Genomic DNA, 21464 nt, shown 5'->3' on the forward strand with positions numbered 1-21464 from the left:
TTACCTGCTTTCCCTGCGCTCCTCCTCGGACTCGATCGGCCCAGATTGACTGCCGTTGACGATCTTTGTCCCTGGGGTGTGATGGTCCTCCAGGCGATTCAAAGCACAGCTGCGCCCCGTTGGAGAAGGAGCGTCCCCGAGCTCTGGATTGGCTCCTAGATCTTGAATGGCCTCTGGTTCTGGAGCGATTCTTGGAACGGGAGCCTCCCCTGGATCGAGGGCGCCTTTCCATCACTGGTTTCGCGTTTCTGGGCGTGCTGCCAATTTGTTTCCTTGCTTCCTCGTTGGACCGTTCTCGTCTTCTCCTTCTGACCACGTATGGTATCTGGAAACGTTGCTTGCAGCCTTTGTCGGCTGTCAGGTGGGGTCCTCCACATGGGCCACACTTCGGTGAGCATTGATGTGACTCCTCTGGCTTGAGTGTACCACAACCTCTGCAAATTGATGCTTCAGGGCTCGGACACACATGCGCTCGGTGGCCCAACTTGCCGCATGCGTAGCAGACGTCCATGTGCTTGCGGTAGAGAAAACATCTCATCAGGGTCGGGCCGTGCCTTACGAAGTTTGGTACTTTAAGACCGTCAAATGCGATGATGACCGTACCCGTGTTCTTAATTCTCTTCACTGCTAAGGCTAGCGGATTCCTGTCGTTGACAATGTTACTTTCCAGGACCGCGGGACCATCATTGGCATCAATGTGGCGTATGACACCTTTGCACGTGCTGTGCGGAGCCGTTTCGTAGGCGCTGACTTCGAAGTCCTTGCCTCCAATCTGAATTAGCCTAATTCTGTAGTATTTGTCCGCGTTGTGCCTCTCAGGAGTGCTAGCGACCATGATATTCTGCCCATAGTTGGGACACATTACGTCCTCGTTGGTCTCTGACGAATTGAGCCCGGCCGCCTCAACGATTGCCCTTCCAATGACGATGGGCCCAGTCTTGGTTATATTAATTCCTCCTTTTGGTCGGCTCACAATTTTGATGTGTTCCTTTGGCATCGGTGGCACTCGGGATGGTCTCACTATCCGGTTCGTCAGTTTATAGCCGCCCGCCTTCATGCTGGGCGCCCCGCTGACGCAATGCCCACCTTTACTCGAAGTGCTTACGTGGCGGTTGACTCGGCCGGCTACGGCGGTCGATCTCTTCGAAGATGCTGTTTTCCAGCCATATTCGTCAGTAAACTCTTCGGGGGGTAAATCCTCCCCTTCCACATTCATCCCCGTCATCGCTGACTTGTCGGGAGTAGTCGCCGACCCTTCCCGCGGCAGCGCCGTATGGCGCGAAGGCCTAGCAGAGCGTTGGCGTGGTCCGATCACAGTCTCAGAAACTGAGAACTTGTACACCCACCGTGAAAATCTTGGTGTCGGAGCAATCCACAGCACTTTACACGTTGAATTGGTACACTTCTTGTTAGGATTGGGTGTGATGTTTCGCCTGAAAACATTTGCGAAAACAGGAGCCAACGTTTCCACATCTGCCAGTGGTTCTTCGTCGTCTTCCCCCCGCGACCGATGGCTGGCGGGCGTTTAGCCCACTGAGCTACCGCCAAAGAGATAACGGAGGTGCATGAACAGCCTTTTATCTTTAATGCTTTGCTCTCGCAGTGCTCTTTGATCGTCCCCTATGAGCGTCCCCTTTAGAACGAGGCGGTGACATGTGTGCCACCAGGCTCGAAAAAAAATAGCAGTGGCTTAGCTCGGTTATGCCAGGATATACGTAGCGTGAGCTAAGGTTCAGCTGATTATTCCTAGCTTTCCTGGTTGTCTAGGATTAGCTTATCATGCTTACTGCTTAACACACGGTATATGCATTATGTGACACGTATATTTATTCATTGCTCAACGTCATTTCTCTATTGCCACAAAGACGGCTCCTGGTCAGTGTGGTAACACGCTACCGTCTCTATGGCCCCAACGCCCGGCGCAACGGAGGCGCACAGCTGGGCACGCGCCAGCGCCAGTGCGGCTGCCGCGGCTATGACGTTACTTTTCTGGAATGCGCAGACCTGCGAGGTGCGCGCGGCGGCAGCGGCTCCGGCGCGCCAGCTGTGCTCCGTGTGACGTCGCTGCTTCTCGCGCATGCGCAGCATGTCTTTCCATAAGCCACGCGAAACTGCTCAACCTCAGCGAGTGTTGCTCACGCTACAAAAGCTTCGTTGCCGACGCAATTAGCCCCGCCAACGCGCCATTGCTAGGGCCTTCTAATTCGGCGCATTTCCAATAGAAGTGCAATTTAGTACGTTTTAACACACTCCGAGGTGGCAGCTTTAGCCCAAGCCTTGCTCATCGCTTCCATCCATTTCGAAAAATAACTCTCCGGTGCTCGCCTGGCTGTCGCTCCGGACTCCCCGCTCGCCCTGTGAGAAATAATAGGCCAGGCTAGAGGGATGACACGATGTTCATCGCGTTTCTCTTCGCGTATCACGCCGCTTTGGAGGAGTGCATATCGAATTGTAGTGTTTACTACGTGCTTGTCAACTTTGCGCGGGATTCGCCATGTACAGTGTCCAGGTATATCTTGAGACGTCAGCTACCTCAGGGGTTAAATCATGATCTTGGGGTTTTGTCCTCGGTACGGAGATGTGTCGCTGGGCGCCAACGTGGGTGCGTCCACATCAAGCGGTGCTATATCTGCCAAACAGTAATAGACATATACAAGCTCTCATATAACCATGCACTAAAAACAATCAACTACTTCTGGGATGACACACTTTCGTGTTATACCGATTCCTATGACGGAGGGATCAACCATGTTTCTTTTTCTCTCTCTGCTTCATTGTATATATTTGTCTTTCTCTCTTACTGAATCAGTGTTGAGTAGTTAAGTTTGCTCCCCCTCACCCTTCTCACCATCACATCTCTCCTCCGCGCACTCAAGTTCATTTCGCACCCCCTTGCTGTAGTTTAATATACAAGGCTGTGCTAGGCGTTGCTAGCTTGCCTGGGTAGCCGAGTGGTTAGCAAGCTCGCCCTCGCATTGAGGGTACGCGGGTTCGCATCCGGCCTCGTGAAGAATTCTTTTGGAGAATTTTTCTATTTCTATTTTTTATATCTTCTTTCTGTCTCTCTGTTTGTTTCTCTATTTTTTTGTTTTTTCTCTCATTCTCTCTGTACTCGTTCTGAGGGTTATTACAGGCCCCGCCGTAACGGTGAGTAGTGGGATCTGCCCAAATTCTGTGGCACACACCCGTTCATAATGATGATAGTTTTCTGAGAGGGCGCACATTAAGGCTGGCTGAAACAGCTTCACTCTTAAAACAAACCGGCGGGACCGGCTAAAGCTCTTATCTTCATTGTAAAATTTGAAAGGCTATGCAAAGAAATCAAACGGAGAAGCGGGTTTGCCCATTTTCACTCAACCAAATCGATTTCAGTCGCTGCAGCGACAATTAAAGCGACGACCTTAGAAAACACTAGGCACAGACATGAGCTGTCGAGCTGCACTTTTCAGTTTATGCATCGAATGATAGGTGCAAAACGCCCAAAACTTACCGCGGGACTCCCTCGCTCTCTAAGATGTAAACAATATTCGTTCCGTCGGCGTCAACGATCCATGATCTTCGGTCAATGCTAATGCCGGCAGGTGACATCGAGAGGCAGTTCCACTTGAGCGATGGCAAACTTTGCACGTGTTCGCCCGTACTGAGCCTGTATGGCAAAAATAATAAGATCAAGTTGAAGTTCAGCTTATAACAGAGCAGTTTCTGGCGCTTTCACTAAAGCTTAGTGCGACATCATGGCTTCCCTGTCATCGCAGGACGAGGAAGGGAAAGTGTTATTATTTAGCGGCCATCTGCTTCGTTTACACGCTGCTTCGTACTACGTTATGGGTTGCAGAAATTATCGTCATTTCTCTCTCAATCACTACTACTACTACTACTACTACTACTACTACTACTACTACTACTACTACTACTACTACTACTACTAGTTTCTCATTGCGGCGCTGCAGCTCATCGTGGTTACCCGAATAGATGCCCCACATTGAGGCAAATAAACATGGCAAACACAAAACTACGCCTAGGAACCGGTCACAAGAAGAAAGAAGTGCACGGGACCAGCGAAGACCATGGCAAGGAAATTTGATATGAATGTTCACTTTTCTGCGCCATGTAAATTGTCCCGTCTCTGCTCATTACAAATAACAACAAAAGCTTTCGAGAGAAAGAACGCTGTATAATCACCGCAGAACTAAGTATGTGCCCTGCAAAGGATAAAGTATGTGCCCTGCAAAGGGTTGGGCGGTTCAACCCCCTCCCCCCAAATTTTTCAGTTTTGCTTGCACACATACAAACGCACGCACGAACATACATAAGTATGGCTGAGCCCCCCCCCCCCCCCCCCCCCCCCCCGACGAACGACGTCCGGCAAAGGCGCGGTTAGTAGTACTTTTCTTGTGCCCTCTCGAGCGGGCGGGAAAAACCGAGCTGCAACAGGTTGTGCGACAGGATATCCAGCAGTCACTGGGCACGCTCAGCTATCAGAGCCGCCGCCGCAAGCTATGAGTTATGCTGCTGCAGCCCGCCGTCATACTCATTATCCAAGCCCACGCCAAGACGCCACGCCTCCGCAGTACCGTCGCCAGACGCCGCCACCGCCACCACTGCCACCGACGCCCTATCGTCCGCCTGTCGGCCAGTGCTATGCCCTCAGGAAGACCAACGTTTGGCGCGCCCCGGACGACCGCCCGCTCTGCTATCACTGCGGGGAAGCCTGCCATACCTACCGTCGTTGCCAATACCGCAGATAAGATTATGCGGCTTCGCCGTCAACGCGCCGTGTCCAGAGCGAGGTGAACGACCATGCGACATCACCGACTACCTCGCAAGAGCGCAGTGGACCCCCCGAGGACCTTCCCGATCACCGTCGCCAGGCCGCTACGTCTCTCCCCAACGCCGACCGTACACTGGCCCAACACGGACCCGGTCACCTAGCCCGTACCTGGAAAACTAAGGGCAGCAACCGATGGAGGTGCGGTTGCTGTGTGACGAAACACCGATGATCCTCCGCCGCCGACGACGAGAACGCCGCGACGAAATCTAAAGAACACGTCGGAAGCCGAACCGAGCCCTGACGTCGAAATTTCGCGGCCCGAAGAAAACCTGACGAAGCAACGTCAAAACAGAGGGACATACCGACGAAGCCATGATCCCACGCCACGACTTAACTGCAACGCAAGACGACGAACTAGCGACCTCGACATTCATATAGACGGCCACAGCGTCACAGCTCTCGTCGACACCGGAGCCGACTATTCTGTTATCAGCGGACCATTCGCCACGAAGTTGAAGAAAGTCAAGACCGCTTGGGAAGGCCCCGAAAACCGGACAGCTGGAGGTCACCTAGAAACGCCAGCAGGAATCTGCACAGCGAGAGTCTCCATTTATGACCGAATTAATCCCGCAAGCTTCGTAGTCCTACAGCATTGCTCGAGAGATGTCATCCTTGGTATGGACTTTAGTCTTTCATGGTGCAGTCATCAACCTGATATCCAAGTCGATAACGCTATGCACAGAAAAAGCACTACTACCGTACACGCCGCCAAGGAAGCACGCCTTGAATGTGCTGGAAGACCTGGTCACCATTCCCCCTCGCTCCAGGGTCATCACTTCCTTCGGCACACAGAAATTAGCAGACCTGAAAGGCGTCATTGAAGGCGACCAGCACCACTAGATTAACCACGAGATCTGCGTCGCAGCAGGAATAGCCGAGTTGCGTGTAGAGAAAGCAACAGCGATGCTCACAAATTTCAGCAATGCATATAAGCACGTGAACAAAGGCCCGACGGTCGCTTACATCGAATGAATTGTGGAAGCTACCAATTCTTTCGGCCTCGCCGATTCCCCCGAGCCTACAACGATGAACCAAGCTCCTCAACCAGATTTCGACGTCAATCCTAGCCTTCCGAAGCATAAGCAAGAGCACCTGAAAACACTGCTCTTGCACTACAAGGACTGTAGTGCAAGAGCAGTACGTCGTCGTCAAGAATTCGGCAGACCCCAGTCGCAAAACATCGGAACATTACAGAGGAAAGTGCCAGGCCAGTTCGTCAGAGCCCGTACAGAGTTTCAAAGCGAGAATGCGAGGCCGTAAAAAAAGAAGTTGACGGCAAAATGCTACGCGACAACATCATTCAGGAAGGTTCCCACAACAAAATCTGGGAACCTTCCAGAGTATCTCAGAATCTTCTTATAGGCTTGAGAGCGCAAACGCGAACAGTTGAGATTATTCTCGAACTAACGCGGCCACCAGCAATAAGGCTCGAATGTTCGATGCCGCATCTATAAAATGCCGGCGTTCCTTCTCGCGGTTCAGTTTTTCGACGGCCGACGCTATATTCGCCGCTATCAGTGTACAGTGCGTATTGCTGTAGTTTTCCATTTCCAGGCCACAAGTTCGGCCAAATAAAAAGTTTCATCTTGAGCACGCCGACTGCTGCCTTCGTCGACGTCACGACCACGTGTCAACATGATACGGCCCTGATAAGTGTCTCAGTGAAGCTCCTTTATACCTGTACAAGAACAAACTGGACTTTCCTGATTGCTAGGTTGTTATCCACGATGTACGGCTATGTTTGATTGTTACGCATGCGCTTTGCTGTTCTTCAAAAGAAGCGTCATCCTAAGAAGGGGTGATCGCATGAAAAAATACGAAACATCGTAAAAACATGAACGGTTATATAGATGCCTATGCCATTATGGGGGAATGTAGCAGACATCAAAGGATGCGATTAGAGTCTCTGCGTCGATTACCGTCGCCTGAACAAAATCACGAAGAGGGATGTATATCCACTCCCACGGATAAAGGACTCCTTGCATCAACGCTGTAACACAAAGTATCTTTCTTCGATGGACCTCAAGACAGGCTATCGGCAAATTGAGGTCGACGAGCGAGACCGCGAGAAGACTGCCTTTATAACACCGGACGGCCCCTATAAGTTGAAGGTAATGCTATTTGGTTTTTTCACTGAGCCTGTGACATTCCAACGCGCTATGCACACAGTGCTGGCTGGACTAAAGTGGCAGACGTTTCTTGTCTACCTGGATGACGTCGCCGTCTTTGCTTCCAGCTTTGGCTTACAGCTCCGACGCCTTGGAACAGTACTTCAAGCAATCAGCTCCCCTGGCCTAACAATTAGACCGGTGAAGTGCCGATTCGCGCATGAAGAGCGCCTCTTCCTAATACATGTCATCAGCAACTCCTGAGTCCGCCCCGACCCACAGAAGACAGTCGCCATCGCTACATACCCGCCGCCCGCCGACAAGAGGGCTGTACTTCGATTTCTTAGTCTGTGCGTCTATTACAGGCGGTTCGTCAAAAACGTTTACCGCATCGTCCAGCCGCTAACGCACCTAAGATCGGCGTGTAATTCAAGTGGGAAAAGGTGGAAATTGACGCATTTTAAGAACTGCAATAACGCCTCTAGACGCATTCGATACTTGCGCATTTCGATGAGTACGCGGACAAGGTCAATCTAAATAGGTCGCGAAAGTCGGAACGAAAAGTGGTCGGAAACCTATTGCGACAAACATCAACACCCGCGTGACGATTAAAGCGCTACTAGGTGAGGGGGGGGGGCCAAATAATGAAAACAAAAAATTAAATAAACGTTTATTTTCATTAGTTTTAATTTTATTTGTCACGAATTGAATTAATACATTACTTTAATCAAACTTTAGTCTTCGGTATGTGGTTGAGTGGCCAATTTTTTTCGTTTATTTTCAGAAACAGCGGGCACATGCAGGCAGACTGGTAACATGGGCCAACGGTTTTGCGAATTTTCAGATGCAAATGGCGTCGCTCGTTTTTGCGCAGTAGGTTTGTGCCTGTCGTCCGTAGGTGATTTCCTCGCATAAGCGTTGTTTTCTAGTCGTGGTACTTGGCAGAAGGTAATATAGCCCATCGCAGCCATCGGGAACCGTTTCAGTGACTGTGTTTTGCCAGCACACGGCCGGCGTGCTGTCGCCCTTCGGGACGTTGAGTCCGCCATGCTACGCGAAGAAACGCTGCGCTGTCTACGGATGCAAGAGCAACACGTGTGCAAGGTTTGTGTGCACGTTGAATTGTTATGCTACTTATGATTTCTGTGTTGTATATTTTGGGGTAATATCCTGTTCAACTGCAATATTTCGCCAATAATATACACCTTATTTATCAAATCTGTCTTTGTCGTCTTCCCGTTATCTTGCAGGCTTCCATTATGGAGCCGTCATAGTGATAACAAAAAGAACGTGCAGCTATAAAAAAAAAGTAAGAAGCGGCGCCCTGTCAAAAAATTTCATAATTTCGCGCCCATCGCGTTAAAACGTGACGTCATTTCCGCTTCCGGTTGTGACGTCATATTTTTCTTTTTTTTTAATTCTGTTTGTCCCCTCCTCACATAGATGGCGACTGTTGCAACAACTAGCCGCCGGCTTGACACGTGGGCTTCTACGGAAGTTACGCTACCAGTTTACATATACCTTGTACGCGGATACGGGAATCCGCACAGACACACGGAGCGTAGGTCTCGGCGCTGTCCTTGTGCAAAGGATTGACGGACTAGCAAGGGTTATCAATTATGCCGGTCGCTATGCAAGCCGGAAGCCAAATATTCCACGACAGAAAAGGCTCGCCTTGCCATCATCTGGGCTACATCAAAATTTCGCCTCTACCTCTGAGGCAGGCCTTTCGAAGTTTTGAGCGACCACAACGCCTTGTGTTGGCTAGCTAACTGCCCCGCCACGATTGTCTAGTGGTTTTGGCGCTCGACTGCTGACCCGAAGGTCGCGGGATCGAATCCCGGCCGCGGCGGCTGCATTTTCGATGGAGGCGAAAATGTTTGAGGCCCGTGTACTTAGATTTAGGTGCACGTTAAAGAACCCCAGGTGGTCGAAATTTCCGGAGCCCTCAACTACGGCGTCTCTCATAATCCTATCGTGGTTTTGGGACGTTAAACCCCAGATATTATTATTATTGGCTAGATAACTTGAAGGACCCTTCAGGTCGCCTCACACAGAGGAATCTGAGACTTCAAAAGTTTGACATTAGCGTCATTTAGAACGGAAAAAAGCACACTTACGCCGACTGCTTTTCTCGCGCACCGGTTGATCTGCCGCCGTATGAAAATCTCGACGAAGAGTTTCTTGGGGCCTATAAGTGCTGACTTCTTCGCCGAACAACAGCGAAGCGACCCGGAACTAAGAAGCATGGCAGAGTAGTTAGAAGGCAACACAGCCGTTGTACCCAAACTATTCAGGTGAGGATTCGCGTCATTTTTCCTACAAAACGATGAACTCCTAGAGAAAAACCTATCTGGCCCGAGCCAACTACATTATCGTTGCACCTTCGGAACTGCGACAAAAAGTTCTGCAGGCCCTCCACAACGATCCGATTGCTGGCCACCTCGGTTTTTCCCGCCCGCTCGCGAGGACAGAAGAAAAGTACTACTAACCACGCCTTAGCGCCGACGTCGCTCGTTACGTGAGCGCGTGCGGAGATGCTCACCGACGTAAGACACCGCCGACAAGGCCAGCGGGATTTTTTCAGCCAATCGATCCACCGTGTCGACCCTTTCAGCAGACCGAGATGGACTTGCTGGGGCCATTTCTGACGTCAACGTCCGGCATCAAGTGGCTTATCGTACCCACGCACCATGTCACTCGCTACGCCGAAACCACTGCCCAGCTATAGGTAGCGCCGCCGAGGTAGTGAAGTTCTTTGTCGAAAACATCCTTCTGCGTTACAGCGCCCCAGAATTCCTTATCACCGTGTAACAAGAGCCGTAATACGACGTGAAGGCAGCCGACGTGTCCGTGCCGTTGTCTCGCCGCCATATTACAAGGCTAAGCGGAGCTCCGGCGGTGGCAACAGGCGTCCGGACTACCACGAGCATAAGCGCGTTCTACATTGGCTCGCGCCTCCAGCTCTAGGTGTTTCCCGTACGCTCACAAGAATACAGGAAAAGTACTACACGCCGCGCCTTGCCGCCGACGTCGCTCGCTACGTAAGGACATGCCGAGACTACAAGCGACGCAAGACACCGCCAACAAGACCAGCAGGCTTTCTTCATCCGATCAAGCCACCACGCCAACCATTCCAGCAAATCAGTATGGACCTACTGAGGCTGTTCCTTACGTCGACTTGCGGAAATAAATGGATCGTCGTCGCTACCGACTACCTCACACCCTACGCTGAAAAAGATTTCTTCGTTGAAGATATCGTCCTGCGTCATGGCGCCCCAGAGGTCCTCATCACCGACAGAGGTAGGGCCTTTACTGCGGAGCTAACTCAAGCGATCTTGAAATACAGCCAGACAAGCCACCGCCGGACCACCGCTTACCACCCTCACACCAATGGCCTCACCGAGCGTCTAAACAAGACCGTCGAGGACGTGCTGGCCATGTACATCGACGTCGAGGACAATACAGGGGTGCCATCCTACCGTACTTGACGTTGACATACAACACGGCAGTAGAAGAAACGACGCAGCTGTCGCCATAAAAGTTGGTCAATACTGCCAGCCGCCACCGACGAAGACATTCTCTTCGTCACCACTTATTTGCAACGTGCCGAAGAAGCTCGACAGACCGCCCGCCTGCGGATCAAGAACCAGCAGAGGATCGACAGCCGTCGCTATAATCTTCGGCGACGCCATATGCAACACCAGCCCGGTGACCGTGTGTGGGTCTGGACACCGATACGCCCATGTGGAGTGAGTGAAAAGCTTCTTCGGCGACACTTCGTTTCATGAAAGGTGCTGCGACATCTCGGTACACTGGACTACGAGGTTGTGCCGGACGGCATCAGAAACTCTGAGGCGCAGCGCATGACCTGAAGTCGTTCACATCGTGCGCCTCAACCGGTTTATGCGCGTTGAGGAATTTGAGGGCTCTGCTTTTGCTTGCTTCATTGTTGTTCTTTAACATGCATTTTTACTTCCATGTTCTGCTTTGGGCATCGGGACGATGTTTTATCAGAGGAGGGCATTGCGAGGCCCGCTTCTTGGTTTATTTTGATGTATCCGGGTTTGGATCCGCAAGGACGGTTAGCAACGCTCGACGCTGACCGCGCCGCAGTGTTTGAGAAGCTTCGCGATTGTAGTAGATCATTTTATTGAGATTGCCCTCAGTACGCGAATGGTCAAGATTATTCCAGAGCTTGCGCGACCACCAGTGATAAGGCTGGGAAGTTCGATGCGTGACGTATAAAAAAACGGCGCGTCCCAGCCGTGTTCACTTTCATCGGCGGCCGACGCCCTGTTCGCCGCTATCAGTGTGCAGTGCGTATTGCTGTAGTTTGACTTTCCGTTTCCCGGCCACAAGTTCGGCCAAATAAAGGGTTTCATCTTGGACACGCCGACTGGTGCCTTGGTCCACGTCGACACCGTGACAGTATGATTCGATCTTGCGAGACGCGATGTTTTCGGGAAAATACGTGGCAAGTGCCGCTTCCAATGATAGCCCACAGCGTACACATTTCCTCTTCGCGAGTTTTTCTTTAGCCACGTAGGTCAGCTAAATGTTATCGTCTGACCTTTCAATGGAAACTCAGGCTGTTTCACTTGTATATAGCATCCGTCGGCGTTTTTGTAGTGCATGAATCTGATAATGTTGCACGCAGGAAGTCGCGCGAGCTCGCGATGCACTGTTTTATAACTGAGCAATCTCAAATAGGCGATACTTCAAAAAAGGCGCTTTATCTTTTATCAGAAAAGCGCTGTTATGAATCGTGCGAGCGAGCATTCAGTCATTCGTGGCTGCGTTCGCTCCACGGCTATCAGGGAGCTACCGCTCTCAACGTGGTCCTTCGCCTTTGCGTTACTTTCATGGCCAGAGCTGCGTCGCTTATTTTTGTGCGTCGTTGATAGGTGGCAGCACGCTGCAAGCGATTTTCTTTTTGACAGTTTTGAGAGCGAATTGTTCTCCGAGCATAGACCACAGCCCGGACGTTTCTCTGGTGATGCGCAGAGGTCGAAGGCTGTCGGCTTTTAACGGTCATGTGAAAAGAAACCAACTTGACGAAAATTTTCCACTGGGCATCAAAGGCTGTGAAAGCACCGACAGTGACAGCGACGATGAAGATAATCAGCTAAATCACGGGGAGCCAGTTGCACACCACATTCCCTCTGGCGTTAATGTTTGCTGAAGCTCGTCAGACACCTTCGTTGTATTTAATGTGTATTAGCGTTGAGCTAGGCCGAAAGAAAAGCATAATTTTTCTGATGCATATGCATGTAGCGCAACTCATTGCAAATATTATGGAAAGCCGCATGCCACCAACACGCTCGAGCTTGACCAACGGAAGAGCAAGAGTGATGACACATGCAGTGACGGCCACAAATCACGCCACTGTGCTAATTTCACCTGCACTATCCGAATGGCATTGCTGTTTGACAATTAACGCAGCGTCGAAGTGTTTGACATTGCGGAAAGCATGCGTGTGCGTTCGTGTGAATTTGTTTAACGAAGCAATGACTATGCTCCCAATAACTCAATTGTTCCTTTACAGCCATTACATTTGATCATACTGCTGCGCAGGAGCAAAAAGCACTTTTTTCGCCAGGGACCATATAAATGTGCTGCTACGACAGTGAAGCGCCTCTATAACGAAGCGTGTGGGACCGCAATAATTCCAGACCTGCCTGATAGACAGCCTTTCGCAAAGCAACGTCTGACCCTTTCTTGACGTACAACACCCCTATTTTAAGTGGTGGAGGAGCCGGGGTTCCCGTCAACCTGGAACTTCGCAATCGGACGCTACCATCCCCTTTCACCATGACTGCTCCCGGCCCTTCGCAAGCTACCGCAACCACGACAGTCTTCTGTACTGGTGTGCCTCGGCAACGCGACCCACCCGTATTTCGCGGCGACGACGAGCACGACGTGGAGGATTGGATCGTCGAGTACGAAATAGTAAGCGCTTCCAACAAATGGGACGACTGCGACAAGCTCACGAACGTGCGCTTTTACCTCGCTGATGTGGCCAGCCTCTGGTTTAAAAACCATGAAGGTTAAATCACCACCTGGTCGACGTTTAAGGCAACCATCGCCGCAGTCTTCGGTCGTCCCGCCGTGCGCCGGCTTCGCGCGGAACAGCGTCTGCGTAGTCGAGTCCAGCGCAGGGACGAGACCTTTACAAGCTACGTCGAAGATGTCTTGTCTCTTTGCAAGCGCGTCGACCCATCTCTCCCCGAACTCGACAAAATCAAGCACATCATGAAAGGCGTCGACGACGATACGTTCCAGATGCTCGTTGCTCGAAATCCTCAGACTGTCGCCGACGTGGTCCAACTCTGTCAGTCGTACGACGAGTTGCGAAAGCAGCGCATCTCGACGCGACGTGCAGCCGATGATACAGCCGAGGTTTCCGCCCTTGTCAACGACGTCACCGCTGATCATACCATTTTACTGCCACATATAAGGCAGTTTATCCGTGAGGAAGTTGCGCGTCAACTTTCCCTTGTCGCCCGAACACCTGAGCCAGTGACACCATTAGACCCACGTCTGCGCCAAGTCATTCAGACACAAGTAGCGCAGGCACTACCACCATCGCCGCCTGTCACCACACCGCTGACGTACGCTGCCATCGTTTCCAGACCGCCGGCCCCAACTGTTTCTGGCACCTACCGGGACACCGGGTCCTTCTACACTCCGACGCCGCCCACACGCATGGTACCCCTTCCTACATCGACCACCGGACCTTCTGCTGTTAGCCCATGGCGTACCTTCGACAATCGGCCCATATGTCTTGCGTGCGGTTTTGTGGGGCATATAGCACGCTACTGTCGCCGTCGCAACCTCCAGCCTCAGGACGGTGGGAATTCCACAAATCAAGCTGCTCCGTGTCCCCAACGACCTCCTTCTCCTCTCGCCGACTCGTTTTCTCCACGACGCCCTTTCGACCCCCGCCGGTCATCACCTCCCCGTCGCCGATCCGTTTCCCCGATGCATCGCCGCCCTAGCCCCGCACGAGAGGAAAACTGACAGCCGCAGTTCCGAAGGCAAGAACTGCGTTGTCGTCGAACTCTTCAAGACCTCCTCTTTATCCGCCCAACGAAATCGATATAGAAGTAGAAGGTGTCGCCGTACGTGCACTTGTCGACACAGGCGCTGTCGTTTCTGTAATTAGTGAAAAACTGTGTCGCAATTTGACAAAAGTCACAACGCCGCTTAGCAATCTTGCCCTGCGTACGGCGACCTCGCATTACATTGCACCGACGGCTCAGTGCACAGCTCGCGTTGTTATTCAAGATGTTTCTATAGACGTCAGACTCTGGAGTTTCCAAGATGTGTGGCGCCACCTGTCGGAGAAGTATTGAGTAGTGCATAGACCGACTCTCTCGCACAGTTTGCTATGGGACCAGGTGCAACTAGCGAGTGCGAAACAACGATTGAGCTTAATATCGCGTGTGTTTGCGCGTTCAGCACTCAGAACGAGAGCTGTGAATTGCTCTCCGCTAGTCGGACGCGCCACCGAGCCGTCGTGAAGTGCTTGCTGGATCACTCGCCTGAACGACGGCGAAAACAGCAGCAGACGAGAGCCCTCCGCACGCTACGAAGAAGCTCCGCAAAAGACGCACTGTTGCGTTGTGAATTGCCACGGACGTAAAAGACTGAATAACAACGTTCAGTTTACCGATTTCCATAGTTGTCGTACGAAGAAGAAAGGCGAGAGCGCTGGATACGGGCCGTTGCGAGCGTGTTGGGTAAGCGAAGTACCCGCGTTCTCCACAGCCGGTGGCATGAATGTGTGGCTCTGCTGTTGTTTTGCGTAGCCCTGATGCAAAACCGTGGTAACCTTGACTATGAAGCTCAGCAGAGGCTCTGACCGCGGTGCTTGTCGTGTAACACGAAGTGAGCAGCTAGAGGCAGACTGGAGACGCGTGATACGCACACCGCGACGAGTTGGTCGTCACAACACAGCATCGCGGACGTACGTACGTTTTGAAGGCTCAGAGTTCTGGTTCTAACTAGCTAACGCCACTTGCGTCATACAAATAAATCGCAGAATGTTGGTCGTGACCCCCTTCAGGTTTGTTTCGCCCGTGTCCTCCGCGGTTCTATCTCGGAGGCCACGGTTTTGCCTTTGGTTGTACTCCGCGAAAGTGGACACGCACGTATCCCCATTTGCAGTACATACAAACGGAAGACGACCATCAAGAGACCATTTGAGTATGCGTAATAAAACACTCCAATGCACAGGAAGCGAGAGATGAATTAAGGGAGAATGCAACTGAAAAGGCGAAAATCGCCGGAGCCATTCGCCCCTGATGAACCGAGTTTTGCACCACTGATCGTAAGATGCATAGCTAAGTAAATTGATCGTGTATGTAGGTACTTTATCGCTGTGGCATACGTATATACGCGATTTTAACGCATTTAGGCTCTAAAGAACGGATGTCGGAGGACTTGCCTCGAACTCGGTGTCGTGTGATGCTCACTTGTACTTGCGAGTTGCAGCGCGCGGGAATAACTAAAACTTATTTTGCATTGTACTCGCAGTTCGCTTTGATCAGCTTCGTTTGTTTCTGAAGCGTGGATTGGCGGAAGAAGCTTTTCAGGTCCTTGATTATCAGGAAACCGCGCCTCGACACCAACGAAAGAGGAGGGTTATATTGCGGCCTATGCACATTCGCTTGCGGGCGGCTCTCTTTGCACTACCCAGTTAGTGCCAGGGCTACGATGAGGGCGCTGGTGGCGGTGTTTTTCGCAGCGCCGCCTGGGCAGAGTCTGACGTCTATGCCGTCAAGTTTGTCGTTCTTCCCCGCTCATCCTACGACGTCATACTAGGCTGGGATTTCCTTTCTAACCATCAGGCCCTCGTCGACTGCGCTCGTGCTGAACTGACATTGACGACTCCGTGCCCTGACCTCGACGACCGCAGTGCGCCTAAAGTATTTGCCGCAGCCGACGTCCACATCGCGCCTTTGTCCGCCGTTCTAGTGCCTGTGTTTTGCCCTGCTGCCACTAACTCGACCCTACTGTTTCAACCATCTATAACTAGTGCGCGCCACCGAACCTTCCTCCTCCCATTTGCCATCATCGATTTTTCCAACGGTTCCGCGGCACTTTACGCGTGCAGCGTCTCTGCTTGCCCGTATATCCTACTACGTGGCGAGTGTCTGGGGACCCTTGAGACCTTGGATTGCATTTTCGAAGACCCAATGCTTCCAGACAAGCCATCACTACCGACTTGTGCCAAATGATACCGAAGTTCCTGTGGACGTGTTCCGCAAATCTATCGACTCCCACCTCACGCCTGGACAGCAGGAACAGCTGGTCAAGCAGTTCAGTAAACATTAATAGTGTTACAGTAAACAGTGTTACAGTAAACACGTTCGAGTACAAGCCACAATCATTTTGGCTGTTTTTGTGCAAGGAGATAACGAGCGAAGGAGGGAAGGAGAGCGCAAACTTTCGACTGTTTATTCAAGAGATCGTGCCACGAACTATATAGCAAAATTATGTAACGAAAACGTATTGCGGTTTCACACGCTTCGTTATAGAGGCAGGCTGCATAAAAAAGATTTTACAGAAGGCACTGCCATGTACAGATACTAGCAGCCACTGTTGTTTTTTCTCTCGCTCTAAAATAGGGATTGGGGGGGGGGGGTAAATTAGGCCAAGTAGAAACAAAGCAGACAGGCCGGCCAGAAGGAAGTGACAAGATCACGTAGGTAAGCGGTCGAGAGCTTTTGTTCGGTGAGAGGAACGGCGAAATGTATTGTAGAGAAGCCTCTGTACAGTAGAAAAAATCAGAAAAGAATGACAGTGGTAGCTTTGCCGCTGCCTTCCTGTAATCAAGCGCCAAAAAAGCCTAATAAAGGGACTCTAAAGGCGAATTTGAAGTCGACATTGACATTTGAAAGACTGTTCCAGAAACCTCGTAGTGCGTGTTTCGTGCCAAGGAAATACTTACTTTGAAAGAAAATCATGTTTTAGTGGTCCGCATACCATTAATATCATTGAAACAGTCCGCCTCAGAAGACGTGTGACGTAGCATTCGTCAAACTGGCCTTTAGCCGGCGAATGCCAGTGCATTCGATACTCTTGCTATAGTTTGCGTCTGCACCGCAATCGCACGCCGGAATACTTCCTGTTCTGCTTGTTTTCGCATACTTTGCTGGCCGCTGCTGTTTACATTGTATTGCGATGCTTCGCGAGGATAGACTAATTCCAACGAAGTGCTTGATACTTGGGTATTGATCTATAGTTTCTTCGTGCTTTTTGGGTCTTTGTGCTGGCGCCGTTCGATGAGCCTCAGTTTACGCTGCTAGTGCGCAGGGCCGCCAACGTCCGACACAGTCGACCCACGTATACTGCGAAATCTGGTCCAGGTCGGACCAATGTTCACTGCCTCGGAGGAGATGTGTGGAAGGCGCCCCACGACTCAGTAGCCCTCCAGGCACGTTCAGGAAAGGTTTGCGATAGCACCAACGCCAGTGACATGTACCTAATCCTATTCATACATGAAGCGATATTCAGTGCGAGGTAACACAACGACGAGAAGGGAGGACACCACACGTGCGCTACGAGAGAAGAGGGAGTCTGACGTTGACACATAGAGGGGCCGTTTGTACTACGAACAGCACAAGGGGAGTATTTCGGTTTTGGTGGTAACACATGAAACGATGTTTAGCGCAGGGTAACACAAGGACACCTCCTCTCTTCTCGCCCTGGTGTTACCTTGCGCTAAATATTGTTGCGTGTCTAACCAAAACGGCCAAATCTTGCCGCTAATAATAAAGTTTTAATTTTTAAGCCTTCAAATTGATTCTTTATTCTTGCATTTCCCTTACTTCTTTACAGCGCTGCGGTAAAGAAGTGAAGTGCTGTGAAGACCACGCTACACAACTTGGTTACGTTATGATTGCTTTCGTATTCCACTGCACGAAAATGCACCGAGCGTACGAGTTGATCTTTTTGTGCATTCCATTGTTCAGTTCAGTTCAGTTGAGTTTTATTTCCTTAAAGGCCCCCATTCAGGGGGTGTGTCGCCGAAAATCGGCACTGTGACACTCGGATTGTAGTACTCTCCTTGGCGCCCTTTGGGAAGCCACCGATTTCGTTGTTGTAACGGCTCTTGGTCAAGTTGCGCGCACAACTCGGGCATCCGAACGCATCTCATGGAGTGGGAATATTCTCTGAATTCCATTTAGAGGAAGTTTCGCGAGCCAGTAAAGCCTGCGCAGCCATAAGCGATAATGAGACAACTCTTGAGACGCGAGTACGCCACTAGAGCAGAGAGTAGCCAAAACGACACCTTTCGACCGCACGCGACATCATGGGTGTCGACAAAAAGTTCCTATGAATTGGACAATTCACAAGTAGCATTTCGAACAGCCTCCTGATTCACTGCAGTAATACTTTCATTGTGGGTAGCTTGATTACTTGTGATTATAAACTGAGACCATACTGTGCCATAGAAGGCTAGTACTATATTAGTACTAGCCCTCTCTATTAGTACTATATTATTACTAGGAGGGCTAGTACTTTAATAATGTACCGCTGTTGGCGCGAACTGTCTCTGAGATTTACATTAATTTCTCGATTACTTAAGCGCTGCTGCACATAATGATGTTTTACACGTTCTCCAGCATTAACCTTTCCTTGTAGCATAAATTGTTGTTTGCCTTATGAGTCAATTTAAGGGCACCTCAGTAACGAAGCTTGTTAGGTGGCGTAACTGATGTTGATACTTCCTCACTAAAGCTCAGCTAGGCTTCAGAAACTGGGCGCTAGTGCCACTTAGGTTTTCTTTCAGCACAAATAAAACCTCGAATCCTGGCACATACATCAGTATGTCCTCGTCCACGTAGATTTGAAGGGGTCCCGGAAATTGCAACCGAGGTCTTGTATATGTTACAGGATCATAGTCCAGCCACATAGCTTCCCATGGAACAAACTTGTCGGGCACTGGGAAACGCTGTATCTTCGTCCCAGGATACGGAGACTGGCGTGAGATATAGTGCATGGTTGCTTGGGTCGGCATCGAAGTGCTCAACGATGTTGGATCTGCATGATTGAATAATGATCAATCACTTCACTCTTACTGGTCCTAGTATCACTAGTACTGAAATTATTTACTGCCACGCCGACACACACGGTAGCATTATTATTTGTGCGAATGACAAGAATTGGGAAGAAATTAACATGTTAAAGAGCAAGAAATAGCCATCGTGTTCTGAAAGGTGCGTTATTGCCGTTTTTTATTTCATACATTGCTTGATGTTTTGACAGACAGCTAAACAAAAGACATAGGAAATAGAAAAGGAACGAAACAAGGGGAATTTTAAGGGCTTGCTTTTCTTCGCTAGACACGACATTAGTTGAATTGACAGACAATAAAGCCAAGAAAAGTATATGGGATGTCATTTGTAGTAATTATGATGCAAATATGAAGAAAGCAAAGTGGACGAAAAGATAACTTGCCGCCGGCAGGTACCCAGCCTGCGACCTTCGAATAACGCGCCCGATGCTCCACCACTGAGATGCTCTATCCGTGTGCTTTTCTTGGCTTTCTCGTCTCTTCGTTCAAATTGATGTTGCGTCTAGAAAAGGACAGATCGCTAAGCGTTTAATACTTGAGCCTCTTTTCAGAAAGACAGAATCAGTTTTCCTTTGATCTATAGACCATTTACGTGGATAGGAGTAGCGTGCGGGGATCGCAACAAAACCTTGCATCGATGGCGACGTAAGCTGTAAATTCTGCTATTGTTAACGTGATGTCAGTTGACCCAAGATCACCGCGCTACGATTCGTCTGCTTTTTCGTGCAATAATACCTCTTCAGTGAGAATAGGGCGAACGAAATAAGCGGCCGAAGAAAGGTCAATTTACGTAGTTGTGAAGTTTTGGGCTAAAAAGCGGTCCAGTACAAATGGAGAGTGACACCAACAACAGGAGTCATGTAAGTTGCGACGAAACAGCGACTAGGGGAGAAGAAGACAAACACCGTTACGAAAATATCACAAGTGCAATAAACAGCATCACCATCTGCATTTTATAGAAACTCATCGTTAGTTACTCGCAGTTAGGTAAAAATATCTGTCATGCGCAAATAATAGACGATTTCTCGCTGCATTACTATGTTTACGATAAGCATTTTTATTAGCATTCGAGCTGGCGTGGGGCGTAGGGTCGGTCTTCTTTAGTGCTTTGCTTGACATCTTAACCGCACACAAAAGACGAGGACAGTGGGAGGTACGACAACACAGGCGGTAAAAAGTAAAATCGTGACCACACAGACGGCAAAAGTCAAAAAGTGAAATCGTGCCGTCACTCTATGACAGAGCTTTAACGCACAGGTAAATAGGTTGCAGGCTGAAGGGTGCTCTAGTGTGGGTTTGACGGCTATCTGTAAAGTCTTGCTTTAAGAACTTCAACACAAGCGACCAAAAAGCAAGTGTTCGACGAAAACTCTGACACCAGAAGTTGTAACATGTTTCCTTAGAGTCGCTCACAATCCTAACAACGTGGCCACTAGGTACCAAGTTTCTGTAGTGTTTTCTGCGCCCACGAATTTGTCAATGTTGCGCAGCCGCATTTCTAAACAAAGCAAATAAAAAGTAGTTGGGCCAAGAAAAACTTAGGCTTGTAGACTGCAGCATTGATATGGTCTGCAAAATTCCGTTGCCTTGTGGTAAAGTATATGTGGGCCACTCAGGGTCATGCTACCATAACTGATTTATTTCTTTCATCATACATATAGCTGTCTGTATGGTGTTCACCATACATACATAGGTAAACAAAGAAACCAGTTATTAGAGCATGGCCGTTAGCGCAGGTAAGCATCAGTGTTTACAACTAGAATCTACACAAGCAGAATACTTGCCTCTGCTGTTGTTCACGTAAACCCGTACAAGTATTGCACCCCTGAAGCTTGCAGTCATCCCTTCGTTCGGAAAACATCATTTCAATATTATTCAAGAATTATACATTTCGAATATGTACTGTTGTAAAAGTTCACTATTGTAAACGTTTTATCACTCCGTTTTATTGAAAAGCTGATGACAAAGTACCGCATTTAATATTGTAGACACTGCTGTAATTAAAGCAACAGCCAAAAAAATGTATTCAAGGTTCTCGTGGCTGCTATAATTGAACTTACAACGCTTTGAATAAGTGTGGAACTTTTGTCCACTAAAGTTAATCGTAATGTTCTTCGCTTAGTGTTGTCACTACTTGTTTCAAGTAAGAAATTGTGAAGTTCTAGATCTGTTATAAAAATTATTGCTTCATCACTCGCCATATTTTTTATTATTATTCGGTTCGCTGTCATTACTCTTTGGTTTCTGTTCCTTTCCGTTCTACAATTCACTATTCGCGCACTGTCAATAATTCGAGAGGTTTCACGTGCCTAAACGAGAACTCCACTAGGAGGCACGTCGCAGTGGGCTTAATGCCACGCAGAAACCCTTTTCATTTGCTTTCTGTTCACACGAAAGTGCTCCTATTTTCAACTATTTTCAATGCTGGCTAGTTGGG

The 21464-nt window shown here is 49.7% G+C and overlaps 1 protein-coding gene across 1 annotated transcript in view; it reads right to left on the reverse strand.

Moving 5' to 3' along the window:
- The window catches only part of LOC119382222 (transient receptor potential cation channel subfamily M member-like 2), a 307967-nt gene that overhangs the window by 84874 nt on the left and 201629 nt on the right, over nucleotides 1-21464 (reverse strand). The window contains exons 15-16 of the mRNA XM_037649936.2: nucleotides 18774-18993; nucleotides 3491-3646 (exon numbers count right to left, since the gene is read on the reverse strand). Of these exons, the coding sequence (XP_037505864.1) occupies nucleotides 3491-3646; nucleotides 18774-18993 (376 nt within the window). The remainder of the gene's footprint in view (nucleotides 1-3490; nucleotides 3647-18773; nucleotides 18994-21464) is intronic.

The sequence above is a fragment of the Rhipicephalus sanguineus genome, chromosome 2 (assembly GCF_013339695.2).
Source record: "Rhipicephalus sanguineus isolate Rsan-2018 chromosome 2, BIME_Rsan_1.4, whole genome shotgun sequence".
Lineage (NCBI taxonomy): Eukaryota > Metazoa > Arthropoda > Arachnida > Ixodida > Ixodidae > Rhipicephalus > Rhipicephalus sanguineus.